Below are 12370 nucleotides of genomic sequence, written 5' to 3' on the forward strand. Positions count from 1 at the left end.
CAATTTGTCATGTTGAGTAACCGGGTCCATAAAAAGTAATAACCACATAAAGTCTGACAGTAAGAGAAGAAACCGCGTCACGGCTTAGATCATGTGTACACAGACGTACGTTACGATCATTTCCTCGCCAAGAGACCGGACAACATGCAGCTGCCGCCCCCCTCTAGCAATTTGATTTTTTGTAAGAAATTTACAAGCAGAAGCTGAAAGGCCGATATCAATGCAACAACGTAGTCAAGGAAAGCGTGGTGGTACCTGGTGCTGCTTGCTGCTCATTCCATTCACTGGCAATAAGGACTTCTAGAATCTGAGTGCTGTATTCTGAGCTATCCGAGCTGCAAAATACCGGAGAGGAAATCAGGGTTGCTATGCAAAAATCAATGAATTCAAAGAAAAAAAAACCGCCAAGCTTCTCAGTACGGCATGACAAGTCGGTTACCCACCTTCCTAACTGGTTTCTGAAGAAAAGCGGGCTGAAGATCTCTGCCAGTAGCTTGGCACTCAGCAAGTTCTTGCTGGAGCTCTGACAAAGTAGAAAGAAATGTTTCAGCAGATACTGGAGGGTGAGCCAGTGCTGTTGGGGCACATTTGCCGACTGGATGATCTTCCTCAGCAATTGCGCATAGTCATCAGAGTTCAAGGATTCTGCAGAGAGGTAAATAAAAAAACAAAAACAAGAGGTTTAGTCCAAAAAAACGTAAGATCCCACATCCGGAGCGACTCCACAAAACATGTTGAACTGAAACTATGACTACAGAGCGCTATGACCCAGGTGGCGTGATTGTGAGAAACACCGCACCGGCCATTGGCTGAGGAATGCCACCTACAGGTCTCGTTCTCATGCGAAGGTTATCAGATCCGTAGCCCGCTCTGCAGCATGTGACAGGACGTTTCGTTTGTGAGTTGATACCGAGACGTCCTTACACTTGTTCCGCGTGGACTTTGTGAAAAGATAAGCCTCGCAGCGAGCAGCAGGTGTTAAATCCTGCAGAGGCGGCTGTACCTGGAACACCGTGTCCTCCCCAAATAAACGCCATTTGCCAGCACTGATAAAAAAGGTTAACAATTACCTCTCTCTGCACACAGATACAGAGACCTTCATATTGTTAAACATTACACATAGTTTTCTTCCCAAAGCAGAATAAGGCTGCGTTCACACCTGAGTTGGAGACTCTGTTGCAAGTTCCATTATATTTGACGGGAAAAGTAATGCTGCAACCCGACATATTATAAGTCAATGGGCAGAGGCGTTGTTTGTCGGTGCGATCTGTCGTATGACAAAGCTGTATTGTGGCCTCCGTTCATAGCAGTAGCCACTATGCAAATGTGAACATAGCACTAAAGGGTTTATGTGCGGACAGAAGCAAAAAAAATCAGCAACACGTAGGGCCCCTCACCTCTTACTGCCGAGACCATTTCATTGTAGGTGGTTATTGGGACGACGGGGTTCGGGAGATCTAACAGATATCTCTTTACAGCGTCACTGAGGGTTGGTAAGTCCAAATGTTCATATTCAGCTGCTGCAGTATCTGGAAAGAGGGAAGAAAAAGGGTTCATGAATGTATTGCATTTATAAATTGCGCTATACATTTTATACAAAAAAAACCTGCCCAATGTTAAGTAACTTACGCTATTTTCACAGATGGAGTAATAGTTCTCAAACATATTCAATGTGAGGAATCCGAATACTGGCTGCAATAGCCTAAGCAACAAGGTTATAGAAGCCGATTTTAACAAGTCTATGTTATTCCTGTAAATATTTTGTATAAACATGCAGAGGCTTTCTAAAGGGTGGGAAGGCTTCAGGCAAGGCAAACAAATGAATGAACGAGATCTGAAGTCTACAGAAACGCGATTAGGGAAAAAAATTATAAACAACGAGCTTCCAATTTCTGAAAAAAAAAAAGAGAAGCTAACTTTCCATCCAGGACAAGAAAATAATAATAAAAAAAGTATTGTGTGTGTATTGGAGGATTCAGATATTAAAATAGATTTTCTGCTTTTTGGAGAAGTCAAATGAAAGCCTAAAAAGGCACCGAAAATACACAATTCTTATTCATAAAAAAAAAAAACGTTTTGCGGTGTATAATAGGACAATTTCTGATAAAGTTTGAAATATCTATATAAACCCATAAAGATCTCTGATAGATTTGAAAGATCAACATAATCTCAGATTTCTTCTCCTTTTAAAGCATCAAACATGACAGAATACTGGATTGTGTAGCTTTTAGTGCCATCTACTGGCTGAAAACTGAATTGTTCAGCAAAAATCTTTAAAGTGCACCTAACTTTTCCAGTGACTTTTTAGACTAAGTGGTCATATGTGTGTATATGAGGAATAACACTATTTCTGGACATTATAGGCCTTGTATGTGGCATTTAGCAGTTTTCCCCTCTGCAAACTCGGTCTATTTCTCAGTTGTCTCTGAGATAGTGGGTGGAGTCTAACTGCTAGAATGTCTTCTATACACTGCACACATAGAAGAGGAGAATCCTGCTCTCCTATCTCTATCTATAGAAGCTGCAGCAACGGAGGAGATTATACAGCAGTAATAAGTAGTGCAGCTGTCAATCCAGCACTGGGGTGAGATGTAACACTTACTAGAAGCTGCAGTAGCGTCTCTGCATATCTCTCCGTCTCTCACTCTGCTCCTGCTACCCCTCCCCATAGACTTCTATGGGCAGCTGTAACCGGATCCCTCAGGTCCCATGCACACGACCGTAAAATCGCCCGTAATTACGGTCCGTAATTATGGGCCCATTCATTTCTATGGCCGACGGACACCTTCCCGTAAGTCTACGGGAGGGTGTCCGTGCCGTAGAAACATGCCGGAAAAAATAGGACATGTCCTATTTTTTTATTTTACGGACCGTGCTCCTATACTTTAAAATGGGAGTACGGCTAGTAAAAACGGTCGGCCGTGGCCGTAATTACGGGCACGGTCGCGTGCATGAAGCCTCAGTGAGCTGATAGTCAGTCTTCTCAGGAGACTGATTTAGCAGTAAATTAAGATTGAGTGAACAGATAGGAGGAGGAGGGGGGGGGGGGCTTGTGCTATTGAAGTTTGTCTAAATGTTTGACCATTTAAGAGAACAGTCCATGACCGTCATGGAAAATAGGTTAAACGGAGGATCCTCACCGGTCTCAAAAGAAAACACTTGAAATGGCATCTATGCTATGTAGTGAGACGGTCATCATTAATTGACATTTAATGTATCATACAGGATCGTACCGTAATCGATGATCTGACGAAGCTCCGCCACACTGATGGCACTCGGAGATCTGTATAATGTTGTGGATTCCAAGCCTGAAAGAGAGAACAGGATGAGCAATGCAAGAATACTTCCCGTGTGCACAATAATGGAGAGGACAGTAACCTCCAGCCAAAGCGATGGCAGCAGGATAGTAGATGGCTTCTGCCCCTGCATTCTAGAACGCTCTATATGCCAGTAAGCATTATTGGACAGGCTCCTCAGACCCACTAAGTTCCCAGATGTCTGTCCAACAAGGATCAGGCAGGTTGGATTTTAACTGGTCAAATGCTGGGTTTCTTTTTTGCTCATCTCTCTCTTGTTCTGAAATTACATGGACATTAGGCCGGTTTCTTATTGTCATATTACAACTGCAACAGCTATCTCCCCCCCCCCCCCCCAGGGCGTGCGTCATCCAAGTCCCCCTCCCACACGGTTCAAATGAACCAAACTGGGATCACCATACAACTCCATAGGGAGGTCTGAGCGTTGCGACCATAATGCGGCTGTATTATGACCGTGTGAAACTTGCCTTACACACGGACGCTAATGGAGAAGTCAGGAAAGAAGTGGACAGACATTACACATTAATCTAATGTCTGGGCAACAAATGACCACAACAACCAATAGCAAAACGTTACTGGAATGGGTCGCCATGGGCAACACCCCAAATCTTCTTTTCAGCCATCTCCATAAGAAAGTACTTTCAGGTCGCAAAGTTCTACATTATACGGAGTGACAGGATGATGAAATGGTAGTACCTTTTCTTTCAATGGTCTCAATCAACTTGAGAAGGACTGGTGGGGCCGTCTCTGGTGGTGAGAACTGTTCAGCCAGATCAGGAAGCATGAAAGCTACAGGAGAGAGAAGAGGGGAAAAAAAGGTCATTATTTCCCAGCTACTTAGAAACCAGAGTTAAAGTTTAAACTCTGCGCAAACACTTCATATTTGACAAGTCTGAGCAAATGTTACATAAATCAGACCTCGCTGCAGGACAAAATGCTGTGTCATCATTTGCAGTGCCTGCTGCCTTGGCTTATAGCTAGTTAATTCTACCCAAGATAGACGCACATGCATAGTGTACATACAGCCACACACAGCTAGGGGGAGCCAGAGACAACACTCACATTCTGCATGGAGAGTCAAACAGTTTAGGGTACACATTGCCCCAAAAAAACACAGCAGTGTTAAATCTCAGCGGGTATGAAGAAAAGAAAGAACACCAACAGTATAAAGGGTAAGGTCAGCGGATAGGTTAACCCCGGATAGTCAGAGGAAAAAAAAAAACCTGAGATATCCGAATTTCCAATCCAGTCTTGCCCTAAAATTAACCCATTGCTGATATGTGAAATGGCAAATTGTATTTCTTTAAAAAAAAAAAAGTTTAAACCGATTTTAATAGCTTATATTTAGTAAAACAAAAGAATTAAAAAGTAAGTAAATGTCACAGATGCCAAATATTTACTTTAGACTATAGTACAACTACAATGTTCTTTAGGCCGGGTTCAGACTGGGCAATTTTGTTGCATTTTTAACATCCTTCTTTTTCATCTTAGTAGTTAAAAGTCCCACGAGAAAAAGGAGGTTTACAAGAAGCTCAGCAGCTGGCAAAGACATCTGCTTTTTTATAAACTTCCATTTATTCCAGGCGTGGAGTACGAGGGAAGCCATTTTTACACAAAAAAAAAAAAAGTTCTGCACCGACCAGCGAAATTTGCTTACTTTAGAAGAGCTCAAGGGATCCAACTTAAACATAATAGGAACAGGAAAAGCTCATACACGGCAGGCATTTAGGTTGAAAAGGTACATTCTGAGCCATGAACAGCTGTGGCAACAAGGGCCGGGGCGCTAAACTCCAGGATCACTTTACAGTATTGCTAAACCTTCAATGTGCTGGGGTTAGACGGCTCCGCAGACTAGGAGGAAAGCCGGTCTGCAGTTATCCAGTAAGGAATGGACGCTCTGTTCAGACAGCAAAAATCGGATATTTTGAAACTTTCCTTTCCTGCATAGTCCAATTGAGATTACAGAAAAAAAGATTTTATTAAAGAATGTGACTTTTTTCTATTTTAAAGTATAATAATAATTAAAAAAAAATTAAATAAAAAAAACTTTGAAAAAGAGAAATAAAAATCTATGGCTCCTTTAAAGCAGGCCTGTAACCAAACTTGGGCCAGTCTTCTTAGAAGCTCCAAATCTCTACTTGTCCACTGCCCAATGACTTGCTTTCGTTGTGCTGGAACCCGTTTAACCCCTTCCCGCACCTGGACGTAACTGTACGTCCAGGTGAGCAGTAACTTTGCGCACCTTGGCGTACAGTTACGTCCGCGCTTTAACAGTTAACCGCCGCGCGGCGCTACACCGCAGCGGCGGTTAACTGTGCAGGGTGTCAGCCCTGCTCTCCCCGTTGCCGATCAGCGGCCTGTCGCCGCTGAAATCGGCAATTAACCCCTTCGATGCGGTGGTCGATTGCGATCACCACATCGAAGAGGTTTACAGCGGATCGGCAGCCCCCCACATGTATTTGCGGGGGCTGGCGATCCTTATCATGGCAACCAGAGGCCAGACAATGACCTCCGGGTTGCCATGTACGGAAGCCTCGGAGGATCAGCCTCCGGCCGTTCCTCCTCTGCTTCCTGTCAGTGTGACAGTTACGTCACAATGACAGTTAGAACACATTACACTACGTGTGTAGTGTAATGTGTTCCAGCAGCGATCAGAGCTGCCAGTCTAAGTGTCCCCTAGTGGGACAAGTTAAAAAAGTAAAAAAAAGATAATAAAAATGTTTTTAAAAAGTGTAAAAATAAAAGTTAGAAGTGACATAAACAAAGAATGCTTTTTTTCCTATAATAAGTCTTTTATTATAGGAAAAAAATTAACACGTTAAAAAAAGTACACATATTTGGTATCACCGCGTTCGTAACGACCCCAACTATAAAACTGTAATATTATTTTTCCCGCACGGTGAACACCGCAAAAAAAATAAACAAAAAACAGTGCCCGAATCACAATTTTTTGGTTACCAACCCTCCCAAAATATACAATAAAAGGTGATCAAAAAGTCGCACGTACGCCAAAATGGTACCAATACAAACTACATCCCGTCCCGCAAAAAACAAGCCCTTACATCGCTTTTTTGACTGAAAAATAAAAACGTTATGGCTCTCAGAATACGGTGACACAAAAATGTATTTATTTTATAAATAAGTGATTTTATTGCACAAACGCTGCAAAACATAACAAAATTATATACATATGGTATCGCTGTAATCGTACCGACCCGCAGAATAAAGTATAATGGTCATTTATAGCCCAGGGTGAAGGCCATAAAAAAACGAATAAAAAACATTGTCAGAATTGATGGTTTTTGGTCACCTTGCTTGCCAAAAAATGGAATAAAACGTGATCAAAAAAATTTCTGGTACCCCAAAATGGTACCAATGAAAACTACAGATTGTCCCGCAAAGAATAAACCCTCACACGGCTCCGGTGGAGAAAAAATAAAACCGTTCTGGCTCTCAGAATATGGCGATGCAAAATGTGCGGAGTGTTCCAAAAGCAGATAAGATTGGGCGCCATTTATAAGTGTGACACCGGCCACATATCTGCGGATTATTATTTATTTACTGCATTATTATACCCTCTTATTATACCCTGATGTACCCCGCACAGATAACATGTACCCTGATGTACTCCTCACAGATTACATATGCCCCCACATTACAAACTGAAACACCAGTAAAACCCCAAACAGAACAACTACCAAGCTACATCTGCGCCCCAAAAGCCAAATGACGCTCCCTCCCTTCTGAGCCCTGCAGCGTGCCCAAACACCAGTTTATGTCCACAGATATGGCATCGCCATACGCGGGAGAACCCGGTTAATATTTTATGAGGTATTTGTCTTCAGTGGCACAAACTGGGCATAACATATAGTGCACTAAAGTGGCATATGAGTGGAAAATTGTAATTTTCACTCCGCACCATGCGCTGCGCATTGACCCCTTCGCGCACCACAACATAGCATGTCTTAGTTTGGGGGGTGATGTATCGAGCGTCTCACGTGAAAAATAAAGAATTTAAAACGGCAAAATCGCTGTTTTTTTGGTCACCTTCGCTCTAGCTAAAAATGTAATAAAAAGTGCTCAAACAGTTGTATGTACCAACAAATTGTACCAATAAAAACGACCGCTCGTCCCTCAATAAATAAGCCCTCATACCGCTCTATTGACTGAAAAATAAAAAAGTTGTGGCTCTTGGAACGCGGGGAGGAAAAAACTAAAAAGGAAAAGAAAAAAATGGATCAGTCCAGAAAGGGTTAATTACTTTCTAATGAAAAACCATTTATGACCACACGTGGGGTATAGCCGTACTCGGGAGAAATTGCTTTACAAATGTTGGGCAACTTTTACCCCCTTTATCCTTTGTAAAATTGAAAAAAATGCAACATTTTAGTGGAAGAAATGTTGATATTCATTTTCATGGCCCAATTCTAATAAATCCTGCAAAAGACGTGTGGGGTCTAAATGCCCACTATACCCCTAGATAGATTCTTTAAGTGGTGTAATTTCCACTTTTGGTGGGTTTCCCCTGTTTTGGCCTCTCAGGGGCTTTGCAAATGCGACATGGCACCCAAAAACCATTTCAGCTAAATTTGAGCTCCCAAAGCCAAATAGCGCTCCTTGCCTTCTAAGCCCCGCTGTGGGTCCAAACAGCACTTTATTACCACATATGGCGTATTTACGTAATCGGGAGAAATGGTTTTACAAATGTTTGGGTGCTTTTTCGCCTTTATTCCTTGTAAAAATTAAAAATGGCTACCTTTTTTCAGAAAAAAAGTCGATTTTTACCTTTACAGAATAATTCCAATGAATTCAGCAAAACAACCGTGTGGTCAAAATGCTAACTTTACCCCTAGACAAATTCCTTGATGAGTGTAGTTTCCAAAATGGGGTCACTTTCCGGGGGATTCCACTATTTTGTTCCCTCCAATGCAATTCAAACGCGACATGGCACTGAAAACTATACCAGCAAAATCAGAATTTCAAAATCCAAATGGTGCTCCTTCTCTTCTGAGTCCTGCTGTGGGTCCAAACAGCAGTTTATTACCACATATGGGGTATTGCTATAATCAGGAGAAATTGCTTTACATATGTTGGGGTGTTTTTTCTCTTTTATTCCTTGAAAAAATTAAAAATTTCTACGTTTTTTCAGAAAAAAAGTAGATTTTCACCTTCACAAACTAATTCAAATAAATTTAGCAAAAAAAACTGTGGGTTCAAAATGCTAATTATACCCCTAGATAAATTCCCTGAGGGGTGTAGTTTCCAAAATGAGGTCACTTTTGGGGGTCTTTATTGTTTTGGCCCCACAAGACCTCTTCAAACCTGACATGGTACCTAAAATATATGCTAAAAAAAAAGGAGGCCCCAAAATCCACTAGGTGCTCCTTTGCTTCTGAGGCCGGTGTTTCAGTCCATGACCGCACTAGGGCCACATGTGGGGTATTTCTAAAAACTGCAGAATCTGGGCAATAAATAATAAGTTACATTTCTCGGGTAAAACCTCCTGTGGTATAGAAAAAAATGTATTACAAATGAATTTTGTAAAAAAAAAATGAAATTTGTAACTTTCACCTCTACTTTGCTTTAATTCCTGTGAAACGCCTAAAGGGTTAATACACTTTCTGAATGCTGTTTTGAATACTTTGAGGGGTCCAGTTTTCAAAATGGGGTGATTTATGGGGACTTTCTAATATATAAGGTCGTCAAAGCCACTTCAGAACTGAACTGGTCCTTGTAAAAATCACCTTTTGAAATTTTCTTGAAAATATGAGAAATCGCTGCTAAAGTTCTAAGTCTTGTAACGTCCTAGAAAAATAAAAGAATGTTCAAAAAACGATGCAAACATAAAGTAGACATATGGGAGATGTTAACTAGTAACTATTTTGTGTGGTATTACTATCTGTTTCACAAGCAGATACATTTAAATTGAGAAAAATGCTAATTTTTGCAAATTTTCTCCAAATCTTGGTGTTTTTTACAAATAAATATTGAATTTATCAACCAAATTTTTTCACTAACATAAAGTACAATATGTCACGAGAAAACAATCTCAGAATCGCTTGGATAGGTAAAAGCATTCCGGAGTTATTACCACATAAAGTGACACATGTCAGATTTGAAAAATCGGCTTCGTCCTGAAGGCCAAAACAGGCTCAGTCCTGAAGGGGTTAATAACTTAGGCATCCAAATGAAACAAAAACAAAGCAGCATTCATTATACCGCCAGAGACAAGAGAATAATTAATCCTCTGCTTACAGGAATTAAACAATAACCCCGGCTTAATCCAGGCCCGCAGCTACCAAGGACCAGATTGCAGGCATTTAATCTTTCTGCTAGAATTGCATAATCAGCACTGGAGAGAAGGGCAAAGTGCAAGCACAACTCCGCTAGGTGAACTCCTTGGGATGCACATACTAAACACTGCCACATGATTGATTGGAAATTCCACATGAAGATATTTCATGAATTTCCAGGAGATGGCAAAATGAGAAGTCTCCAGCTTTAAAGTCAGCCAAGAAAAAAAAAAATATTAAAATCCATACATTGTCCCTGATGCTTTACATACCCGGCACACTCCCAGGTGGAATGTGGATACCAACAGTAGCTCACATCTTTTTTTTTAGGTCAATAACCTGCAAAAAAAACATGATACCGACAGAAAACCAACACTTCAGGGACCTTTTCATCAGTCAAGTACAGCCTGCCCCTAGCCGGAAATGGCTGCCAACAGGGAACAATAGATTTTATTTAACTACACGCCAAAAGTAGATTATAAACCACAAGTTTTAGTATGTGGAATAATGTGCAGAAAGCTGTAAAAGAGAAAAGTAAATGCTGATCCAGCAGCATAAAAGTGTGCGACCCCCTCCACGTTGGTACGCCATCAGCATAGCAGGCATCTGTTCTATTACAACGCCTTCATGAATATGGGGGATGTGTTCATTTTCTCTGAACTGGAATGTGAGCTGTTAAAATAACCCCCTCTACCTCCTGTTCGGAGCTGAAAAATGCAAATGTTGGACTCTGCAGCCGGATTGTGAATAGTCCCTTTTCATTTGAGGAAAGGAGACAGGAAATGATAAATTGCTGAATTGTGGGGTGGGGGGGGGGGGGAAATAAAAAAAAAAAGTCTAGAGCTGGAATAAGAAGGAAAGGAGGGACATTAAAATGCAGAAGTCCACAGCACTAACAATAAGCCACAGAGCAAGACCAGGAAGCCGGAACGCACTTGTAGCGCACACGGTCTACCTCTTACTAGTGATTAAAGCCAAAAAAAGATCGCAAGCCTAGAAGAAAGGCAAGCGGGAGAACTAGCCGGTCTCTACATGCAACACAGAGCACCGTCTAGACAAGAATCCACAACTAGCAGCCCACGCGTTTTGTACCTGCCACCAGAATTTTTGCTTGCTTGCAGCTGTTCTGAAAGACGGCCTGAAGCTTGGGAGCACCAAACCCCCCTTTCAGGAACTTGGCAACCTTGTTGATCCCCTTGCTACAGTCCTCAATGAGTTTCTCGCCGAGCGCAATCATCTTTCCCTACGCCGGATCTCTCGTTTTTCAAAGCCAAGAAGTTCAGATCACGGCCCAAGCACCATCAGTAGCTCCTCGCTCCGTGCACGGACGAGTGTGAGGGGTAGGATCTCCAGCAGGTAGTACAAGAAGCCTGTCAATGACATGTCACCCACGCAGCATTTTCCACTAAGTCTATTTTTACTTGCATGGAGCGGCAGCAAATCAGTTGGCTTCATAGATCAAGATGCCCTCCAATCCCCTGGCTCTTGTCTCCTGGTAACAGAGACAGGTCTGAACAGAGGCGCAGGAGCCGACAGCATACCTTACATCTAGAGCCGTGCCAACATAGCTACACAGTGCAAGATGAAACCAGCTCACAGCTGCACCTTTTGGAGAGGTCCTCTGCAGAAAGATATTATAAAGCCAATACCTGGCAGTCAAATGGAAACTTAAAGCGTCTAGATTTGTTCCAGACACACATACCTAAAGCCCGATCTTTTCTCCGGTCCGTTGTATAAAAAAAAAAAAAAAAAAAAAAAGAAGATTTCAAAGGATAAGGGCTTGTGTGCAATGACCTGCGAGTTTTGGACCAGACACTACCAAAGTTCAAGGGGAAAAAAAAAAATCCTAATAGGATTTTCGCTATGCCTGAAATAAACTCAACAACCAAAGACTTAGCGGCTTCAAAGCTTATTCCTAAATCTAGGGAATTTTTTTTTCCCTGTTACTTATATAACGTCATATTCCGCAGTACAGCGATTGTAATCACTCACATCAGTCACCTAAGAAGCTTACAATCTAACCTCCCTGTCTGATACACACACACTATCGGCAATTTCGCAGGAAGCAAATCAACATATCTGTATATTTTTGAAGTATGGGAAGAAACTGGAGTACCTGGAGGGAACCCATGCAAACACAGGGAGGACACGCAAGCTCCATGATACCGAGGGGCAGATTTACTCTTCAAAAAGGGCCACAATTCTGGCGTACATGCTGTATCAACTGTCTAAGAGACGTTTTGTGCCAGGCTCAACAATGGGTGCAGCTTACTGTAAAGGGGCAAAGGCTTAAAAGGCAACACCGAGCTCCAAAATTGCCACTCAGCCAGCCTAGAGGTGGTAGAAGAGAAAAGTGTCTAACATGCGCCAAGTTTATTATACACCACTGTGATAAATATGGCGCATCTTCTGACTTCCTTGACCGTCTACACTGTATAAAACGTAGACATTAGTAAATCTGCCCCAATGGGAATTAGAAGTGCTTTTTAGGGGGCTGATCCATATGAACGTTCCTCAAGGATCTTTGCATTACCCGCATACAGTATGTATGTTCACCACCAACTTGAGGGATTGAGCAGATTTCTATCAATTAGAATTGATGGTTAATCTTTACGTCTGTAGCCACGTCTAGGGCCACACCAACCTGTAAACTTTTCACAGAGGACAAAAGTAAGTGACACCGCTGTAATGGCGCTATGAAGAGCTGTAGCACAAGTCATATTCTCCTTCGCAGCACCGCATAATACTAAACCTGCACTA

At 42.0% G+C, this 12370-nt stretch overlaps 1 protein-coding gene across 2 annotated transcripts in view; it reads right to left on the reverse strand.

The window, feature by feature from the left end:
- PIK3R1 (phosphoinositide-3-kinase regulatory subunit 1) overlaps positions 1–12370 on the reverse strand; it is a 51414-nt gene that overhangs the window by 13002 nt on the left and 26042 nt on the right. Inside the window, exons 1-6 of one of the 2 annotated variants that reach the window (XM_075838863.1) lie at positions 10703–10722; positions 4014–4106; positions 3234–3308; positions 1398–1529; positions 444–645; positions 256–335 (exon numbers count right to left, since the gene is read on the reverse strand). In XM_075838863.1, the coding sequence (XP_075694978.1) occupies positions 256–335; positions 444–645; positions 1398–1529; positions 3234–3308; positions 4014–4101 (577 nt within the window). In that variant the 5' untranslated portion in view covers positions 4102–4106; positions 10703–10722. Of the gene's footprint in view, positions 1–255; positions 336–443; positions 646–1397; positions 1530–3233; positions 3309–4013; positions 4107–10702; positions 10723–12370 lie in introns of those variants that run through there. The other variant, XM_075838857.1, reaches the window with a different exon arrangement.

This window comes from Rhinoderma darwinii, chromosome 1, assembly GCF_050947455.1.
Source record: "Rhinoderma darwinii isolate aRhiDar2 chromosome 1, aRhiDar2.hap1, whole genome shotgun sequence".
Classification (NCBI taxonomy): Eukaryota; Metazoa; Chordata; class Amphibia; order Anura; family Rhinodermatidae; genus Rhinoderma; species Rhinoderma darwinii.